Source organism: Rattus norvegicus, chromosome 1 (genome assembly GCF_021556685.1).
Source record: "Rattus norvegicus strain SHRSP/BbbUtx chromosome 1, alternate assembly SHRSP_T2T, whole genome shotgun sequence".
Taxonomy (NCBI): Eukaryota; Metazoa; Chordata; class Mammalia; order Rodentia; family Muridae; genus Rattus; species Rattus norvegicus.
Window position 1 is genome coordinate 219013523 of NC_141534.1, and position 9278 is coordinate 219022800.

At 39.7% G+C, this 9278-nt stretch overlaps 1 protein-coding gene across 1 annotated transcript; it reads right to left on the reverse strand.

The window, feature by feature from the left end:
- Positions 1-1542: 1542 nt before the first annotated feature.
- Positions 1543-5506, reverse strand: LOC147997050 (prostatic steroid-binding protein C1-like). Its single transcript, XM_087608650.1, has 3 exons — positions 5408-5506; positions 2715-2893; positions 1543-1689 (listed from the first exon to the last, which is right to left on the reverse strand). Exons 1-3 carry the CDS (start codon positions 5460-5462, stop codon positions 1615-1617), a joined length of 309 nt encoding a protein of 102 aa, XP_087464776.1. The 5' UTR covers positions 5463-5506; the 3' UTR covers positions 1543-1614.
- Between the last annotated feature and the right edge of the window lie 3772 nt (positions 5507-9278).

Genomic DNA, 9278 nt, shown 5'->3' on the forward strand with positions numbered 1-9278 from the left:
CAGACTCCTACCTGTAACTCATTCTCAGAACCTTCTGGCAAATCGGTTTCAAATGGAGGCTTTCCTCTCAAGGTGGTACTGATCCCTGTACTCACAACATGTTGACTGCAACTGGTTTTTAAGCTAAGATTTGGGCCTATCCTGAGTATAGAACTCTAAGCATACTGCCTGGTTGAGCTTGTGGGACCATCTCACAGCTTTCAGCCCCTCTACCTGGAAACTGTGCAGTAGGAGTGACCAACTACTGGTTGGTTTCTTTTCTGCAAGTTGACTTCTTGTTCTTTGTATCCATTTAAGGGTACTGTCACTCCCCATGTGATTTCTGGCAGCTCTCTTCTCTTACTTTCTTGGTAACTATGCCCTTGCTGTCTCTCTTCAATACTTCTTTCTGAAGCATGATCTCACTATTTCGTTCTGGATAGCCTGGAACTTGCTTTGTGGGTGTGAGAAAGGATTTTATGTGGCTTTTTCAATTGCTTGTGATCTTAATTCTGGAAATTTTTCTTGGTCTTTGTTGTTGCCACTGCCACCACTGCCACCACTGCCGCCACTGCTGTTATTGTTGTTGTCCTTTTTTTTTTTTTAACTGTGTCCTTGAGTTTTGGCTTCTATGTTACATACAATGGTTTTAAGATATACCATTCTTTTTCATTAAATAGTCTATCTCAGTTTCTTTTCTATTAGATGTAATGTGGTCGGTATATCAGTTTTATTACAAGTTTATGCTGGTGTGTACTCTTCGTGTTGCTGGTGATTGTCGTGTAGGCTCAGAAGAGGTTTAACTTTACTTTGTTTACTTGAAAGCCATAAAAGACAGGGATGTAACCTGAACTTTCTGAAGCACTTTCATGCTCTGCCTTAGGGCATGCTCCCACCAGACTGGAGGATGTGGACCAGAACATTAGGCAGCAGGCATCCTGAAAACCCCTTCTTGTCTTTGTCTCATTGTCTCCTATGCCATGATGTGGCACAAAGCCATGATTGCTTTACTGGGGAACAAAATGTGGAAATATTCAGAGAGACACAAGGAAGATCCATTAATTATAAATGAATACATAGTTTGATGGAACACAAGCTTGAATGTTTAAATTATTGAGAAGTTGTACTGCATTTCGTTTAAAAAATGGATAGCATTGTTTGATTTACTTCAGTGAAGCTTATGATAACAAGGAATTTTTTTTCTCAGAATACGGAGCTTAACATAAGAGTACCATAGGTGGAATGGGGGAAGTTACTGAATTGGAGCACTTAGACAGTTAGTGACATTGATACAGGGTTATCAATGATGAAATTAAGTACAGTGCCTAAGAAGAGACCAATCTTTGTTATTTTCTTTGATCACAGAAATTAGAAAGTTATATACTGGGCAGGCAGGACAATGCTTGAGTAAATATGGTGTTTCTGATTCCTGTTCTCAGGCTTGATAATTATGTTGATAAAGATTATCTTTGTATCTTATTATCTTCACTGAAAATGTAAGTTTTAAGAATAGAACCCACTCAGCACAAGACCCAGGTCTTAGGATGACAGCAGATAAATAGTATCATGCGAGGAATGTAATTTATTAGTGCAAGACATTGAAACCTTCACATTGGAGAGGGAAAGCCAGTTTATCTATCCAAACACATCGAAAATAGGAAAAAGCATTTCAGACCCTTCTTGCCACTGACATTGCAATACAACTTGTCCCTGGAAATAAACAGAAATCAAGAGAAGAAATGTGAATGTCAGGCAGTTCCTAGACAAGAAAAGTTAATAAACCAAGAGTCCATGGAGGGCACTGTGGGAAGACAGAAGGGAAATGCAAAGTGTGCTCAAGGCAATAATATCTCATAATGCATATTAATGGGAATTTTCCCATTCACTCTGAATTCACTCTGAATTGATGCAATAGTGTAGCTCAGATCCCTAGCTCTCTGTGATTCCTGTGGTCAGGAGAGGACAGATTGGGTCGTAGCTCCCCAGCTATAAATTTCTCTGATGATTTAGAATTATGGCTTCTACTTTCCTTCAATTGGGTAACCAGGGAGACCCAGGACAGACATGGGTAGCAAGTATTGGAAATAGAAACTTTGCAGGTTCCTCTCAGGGCCAGTAAATTAGCAGAGAAATGCATCCTGCCAATACCTTTCTCTTAAGGAGGTTGTCTCCACTTTCCTTTCTCTCACCTGTGGGATTTTCATTTACCAACATTCCTCACAGTATTCAGTAGAGTTAATGTCTGTTTATTGTGAAGATGTTAACGTCAGCAATGTCTCCAGCAGATTGACAATAGAGTTAGATTTGAATCCTCCTTTTTTTTAAAATACCTCATTTATTCATTTTATGTATCTGAGTACACTGCAGCTGTCACCAGATAGACCATTATAGGTGGTTGTGAGCCACCATGTGGTTCCTGGGATTTGAACTCAGGACCTCTGGAAGAGCAGTCAGTGCTCTTAACTGCTGAGCCATCTCTCCAGCCCCCTGAATCCTCCTTTTTTAGGACTGTATTTGTCCTTGTTAGAATTTCCAGGAGAGTGTTGCATCTAGGGTGCAACTCTAGAAGAGGGCACCTTTCCCAGGTACTGTTTACAGCTGAACTCAGTGAGCAGTGTATTCCTCTACCAACCTATCACTCATGTCCTGTCTTTCCCCCCATTTATGTGTCCCCCACTGAATGTCAGGGCAACTTCATTTGTGGCCTGCTGAGAGTTTAAAGCAAAGGAACATACAAATGTGTCAACTACTATATATTTGTCTTTATAGCTCATCTTGTCCACGCATCTCTTCACTTTCAGTTTTGCTTCAACAGCATTGTATTTTTCAAGTTTCTTCTCCACTTCTTCCTCACACTTCAGTACAAATAAAATGCTTTCATGCACAACATCACAGACAATGCTGACCGCAGTAGCTGTAAAGTGTAAGAAGTAAAAGAGTTTTTCAAAGTTACATTTTTGTTGTTTTGTTTTTGAGACAATTTCTCTGTGTAACCTTTGCTATCCTGGAACTCATTCTCTAGAGCAAGGATGGCCCAGAGGTTTAACCTCACAGTGATCAGCCTGTCTCTGCCTCCACAGTGCTGGAATTAAAAGTGTGTGATACTGCTGCCCAGATACATTTCTTTTCTTTTTTAATATTCTAACTTGAATAATATTTATTTATTTTTTATTTCACATGCCAATCTCTGCCCCCTATCTCTCCCCTTAAAATGTCCCTGTCTTTCTCCCCATTCTCTCTTCCCTTCTCCTTGAAGAGGGTGGGTTAGGACCCCTTGTGTGTCCCCCACCCCGGCATATCAAGTCTCTGCACAGTTAGGAGCATCCCCTCCACCTGAGTCAGACAGACAGCCCTGTTGGGAAACAGATTCTCTAGACAGGCAGTAACTTAAGGGACAGCTCCCACTCCCATTGATGGGGGACCCACATTAAAACTGAGCTATACAACTACTACATGTGTGCAGGGGCCTCTGTCCAGATCATGTGGTGAATGTTTTTTACAGGTGGCTCATTCTCTGAGAGCTCCGTAGTGTCCAGGTTAGTTGACCATGTTGGTCTTCTTGTAGAGTTCCTATCCCTTTCGGGACCTTTAATCCTTTCTCCAACTCCTCTATAAGAGTCAATGACTTCCTTCCAATGTTTGGCACCCCAGTGCTGAGATTAAACCTTTCTGCCACCACCACCTGGATACTTTTCAATTATAATTATTTTTTGCATCATCCTTTCTGACTTTGAGAGTACAGGCTGGACAGGATATACAGGATATTGTGACCCATAAATGTGACTGCACTTATGCAAAACTGCGAATTCCTCAAGATAACATAGTAAGAGACTGAAGAAAAATTATAGTCAACTCTTCATGTTTCTGTATTTTAGTCCACATCCATAACTCCAAAAGATTCTATGGCTTCCTGAAATTCTAGCAATAAGGTTTGAGGTTTGACTGCAACTTCAGTATCATGTTTATGAGTCTTAGATAGTTGAAAAATGAAAATTAGCACCATCCAGTGTGACATGACTAAGAAAATTAGAATTTTACATGTGTCAGGAGAAGAAAAGCAAGTAGACTGTGTATACATATAGGGTTTTCATTTTGAAATTGACAAAATTAGGTCAGGCATAAGGCACAATTCCAGATAAAAGGTTAAAGGTACAAAGGCTTGATTAGTATTGATGCACTCCAGAGTACTGGTGTGGTGCTTTGAATATATTTGGCCCAGGGAGTCTCATTACTCGGAGGTGTAGCCTTGTTGGAGTAGATGTGGCCCTTGTTGGAAGAAGTATGTCACTGTGGGTGTGGGATTTGATACTCTGCTCCTAGGTACCTGAGAGATTCAGTCTTCCCCTGTTTCTTTCAGAACAAGATGTAGACCAAGATATAGAACTCTTAGCTCCATCTCCAGCATCATGCTTGCCTGGACACTGAAATGTTTCCTGCCTTGATAATAATGGACTGAATCTCTGAACCCAGAAACTATCCCCAATTATATATTGTCCTTTATAAGACTTGCCTTGGTCATGGTCACTTTATATCAAAGAAAACCTTAACTAACACATCTGAAAATCTGGGAAATGTTTTGCTTTTGCACAGCGATGCTCAGATTCACTTCTAGGGAAGCTGATAGGTCAAACTGAAACTCCATTTTATGTATTCTAAATATCTATAATGAATGTTCATGTAGAACTGATGAAATCAACTTTTCTAATCTACTTTCTACATTCCCTTCAAAACTCTTAAAAACCAACAATGAGTAAACACAAATCTCCACAGATGGATGGCCTTGCTGGACTCAGATCCAAGTGAGAATTGGTACATTTTTAAGGCACAGAATATGTAAAAATTTCCTGTTTATATACAAATGGATTGTTTATGAAAATTAGTTAATTAAAAAAACACAGACATCTTACTATTTCTATCATTTTATTGGTAGGACCCAGGAAACTCCTCATCTACACAGAACTGCTTATCCTCAGAGTCTAGTTGAAGGACTTGCAGTTGCATTATTCACAGATTAAGAGAACATGGATGCTTAGAATTTTCTATTTATATACAAACATGGACTCTTAGAAACAGAGAGCTCTCTCAAATCACTTTCCCAGATAAAATAAAATAAAACAATAATACAACATAGTCCCTCTAATAAAAATATTTCCTGAATGTTGTTCATAATGATCTTCTTGTTTGTTTCAATCACACCCCCATCAATTTTCCTAATTAGGAGAAAATTAGTTGAATTTATTGGGCTATGTTTGAGATTGGGAGAAATTTTAGATTATTGGTCTTTTCCTGACTTTAACCTTATTACAGAGAAACTTACCTTATTACTAATTACCTATTACTTATTACTTATCACCTAATTACCTTGTTACTGTTCAAAAAGGTGAACTTACCAGGAGCTGTGGCTGGATTAATCATAAGTATTTCTTACCTTCATAGAAACAAACAGCCAGAATGATCAGGAGAAGACACGGGCTCAGCCTCATGGTGCTCAGTTTGCTTTTAGACTTAGCAAATGGTGAGCAAATGGACTACCAGAGCCTCTAGAGACCAGGGATATTTATACTCGGAAAGCCTCATTAATCCTGCCCTCAGGCAAGTAGCAGCTTACAAAACTTGTGACTATTAACATGACAACAGTAGAAACAACTTATAAAAGAGAAATTATTTTCAGATTCTATGAACAAAACATTTGAAAAAAGAGAAATTATATAAACATCCAGTGAAGATGGATCAAATTATGTTTTCCTTTCTAAGTGGTGTTTCACTCATCTCCATGTATGATTCCAGCTAAATTCCAGCTCTTTCTTCTGTAGATTATAGGGCAGAATCAGGGATTTCTTTGGGATCCAAGGGACCTGGAGGTAGCTAGATATTTTGAAATCTAATATACTATCCTTCCTTTCTCCCATCCTTCCTTTCTCCCATCCTTCCTTTCTTCCTTCTTGCTTTCTTCCCATCCTTTTGTCCTTCCTTTTTCCTTCCTTCCTTCTTTCCTTTTCTTCATTATTTCCTTCCTTCCTAGCTTCTTCTCTTTATTCTTTCTTCCCTCCCTTCCCATCCTCCCTTCTTTTCTTCTTTCCTCTGTTCTTCCCTTCTTTCCATGTATATATGTGCTGCAGTGTACAATTGTGGGTAACATAACCATTATGTGGATTCTTTCCTTTTAAGTTCTCTGCCAAAGGTATTGAGCTCAGACGGCTGTACTTGGTCAGAAATAACCCTGATGCACCAAAATTCATACCAGAAGCATAAGTGCTCTGAGATTTTTGTGCCCCTAATTGTCTCTTTAAACACTACTTCACAAACAAACTTTTTAAAGCCAGTTACCATTGATCACTTTCCAAATAATGACTATCATCAAGTGTCCAGGAAAAAAGTTAATTCACGGACTCCGGAGGAAAAAACCTACGTCACCTGGGAGCCCAGTACACGGGGGCTCCGGGAAAAGGCAGAACAGGCCCTCCTGGTCGCCAGCCTCACCGAGAGCTCAAAAGCAGCCCCCAACAAGCAACTTGAGCCGCATGACCACAGGTAAGACCAACTTTTCTGCTCCAAGAGACCTGCCTGATGGACTCAGGACACCCAGAGGCAAAATTCCTCAGGGACCGGACACTTCTGGTTTTTAGCTGGAGCCCTAACCTCGCTGATCCCAGCCCACAGCTCACTGCTCCCAAACCCCTTGGGAGAGAGAGCTCACCGCCTGGACAGGTAGGCACTCCAGAGACTGAAGAGTGGGAGAGACCACCAATACTGCCAACCCCTGCCCACATCCCTGGCACAAGAGGAAACTGTACACGGACTCTGGGAACCTGAAGATAGGGGCACTCGAACTGCAGATCCCCCGCAGTCCAGACACCACCCAGACCTGAAGGGAACCGCTCAACAGTTCTCTGCACACAAATCCCTTGGGAGGGAGAGCTAAACCTTCAGAGGGGCAGACATGCCTGGGAAGCCAGAAGAGACCTCACTCTGCACACATTTCTGACTCCAGAGGAAAACACCTAATGCTACCTGGGACCCCAGAAAAAGCAACGGGTTCAAAACATACAGGAAATCCAGGATTCAATGAGAAGATCAAACCTAAGGATAATAGGTATAGAAGAGAGTGAGGACTCCCAGCTCAAAGGACCAGTAAATATCTTCAATAAAATCATAGAAGAAAACTTCCCAAACCTAAAGAAAAAGATGCCCATAAATATACAAGAAGCCTACAGATAGATTGGACCAGAAAAGAAAATCCTCCTGTCACATATAGTCAAAACACCAAATGCACAAAATAAAGAAAGAATATTAAAAGCAGTAAGGAAAAAGTCAAGTTACATATAAAGGCAGACCTATGAGAATCACACCAGACTTCTCGCCAGAGACTATGAAAGCCAGAAGATCCTGGACAGATGTCATACAGACACTAAGAGAACACAAATGCCAGCCCAGGGTACTGTATCCAGCAAAACTCTCAATTAACATAGATGGAGAAACCAAGATGTTATATGATAAAACCAAATTTACACAATATTTTTCTACAAATCCAGTGCTAAAAAGGATAATAAATGGTAAACCCAACATAAGGAGGCAAGCTACACCCTAGAAAAAGCAAGAAATTAATCGTCTTGGCAACAAAACAGAGAAGAAAAGCTCACAAACATAATCTCACATCCAAATACGAATATAACAGGAAGCAACAATCACTATTCCTTAATATCTCTCAACATCAATGGACTCAACTCTCCAATAAAAAGACATAGATTAACAAACTGGATATGTAATGAGGACCCTCCATTCTGCTGCCTACAGGAAACACACCTCAGAGACAAAGACAGACACTACCTCAGAGTGAAAGGCTGGAAAACAACTTTCCAAGCGAATGGTCTGAAGAAGCAAGCTGGAGTAGCCATTCTAATATTGAATAAAATCGACTTTCAACAAAATTCATCAAAAAAGATAATGAAGGACACTTCATATTCATTAAGGGAAAAATCCACCAAGATGTACTCTCAATTCTAAATAACTATGCTCCAAATACAAAGGCCCCTACATACATAAAAGAAACCTTACTAAAGCTCAAAGGACACATTGCACCTCACACAATAATAGTAGGAGATTTCAACACCCCACTCTCATCAATGGACAGGTTATGGAAACAAATTAAACAGAGATGTATACAGACTAAGAGAAGTCATGAACCAAATAGACTTCACAGATATTTATAGAACATTCTATCCTAAAGCAAAAGGATATGCCTTCTTCTCAGCTCCTCATGGTACTTTCTCCAAAATTGACCATACAATTAGTCAAAAAACAGGCCTCAACAGGTACAGAAAGATAGAAATAATCCCATGCGTGCTATCAGACCACCACGCCCTAAAGCTGGTCTTCAATAACAATAAGGGAAGAACGCCCACATATATGTGGAAGTTGAACAATGCTCTACTCAACAAAACCTAGTCAAGGAAGAAATAAAGAAAGAAATTAAAGATGTCTTAGAATTTAATGAAAATGAAGGTACAACGTACCCAAACTTATGGGACACAATGAAAGCTGTGCTAAGAGGAAAACTCATAGTTCTGAGTGCCTGCAGAAAGAAACAGGAAAGAGCATATGTCACCAGCTTGACAACACACCTAAAAGCTCTAGAACAAAAAGAAGCAAATACACCCAGGAGGAGTAGAAGGCAGGAAATAATCAAACTCAGAGCTGAAATCAACCAAGTAGAAACAAAAAGGACCATAGAAAGAATCAACAGAACCAAAGTTGGTTCTTTGAGAAAAATCAACAAGATAGATAAACCCTTAGCCAGACTAATGAGAGGACACAGAGAGTGTGTCCAAATTAACAAAATCAGAAATAAAAAGGGAGACATAACTACAGAATCAGAGGAAATTCAAAAAAATCATCAGGTCCTACTAGAAAAGCCTATATTCAACAAAACTTGAAAATCTGTAGGAAATGGACAATTTCCTAGACAGATACCAGGTACAAAAGTTAAATCAGGAACAGATAAACCATTTAAACAACCCCATAACTCCTAAGGAAATAGAAGCAGTCATTAAAGGTCTCCCAACCAAAAAGAGCCCAGGTGCAGATGGGTTCAGTGCAGAATTCTACCAGACCTTCATAGAAGACCTCATACCAACACTATCCAAACTATTCCACAAAATTGAAACAAACAGAGCACTACCAAATTCCTTCTATGAAGCCACAATTACTCTTATACCTAAACCACACAAAGACCCAACAAAGAAGAGAACTTCAGACCAATTTCCCCTATGAATATCGACGCAAAAATACTCAATAAAATT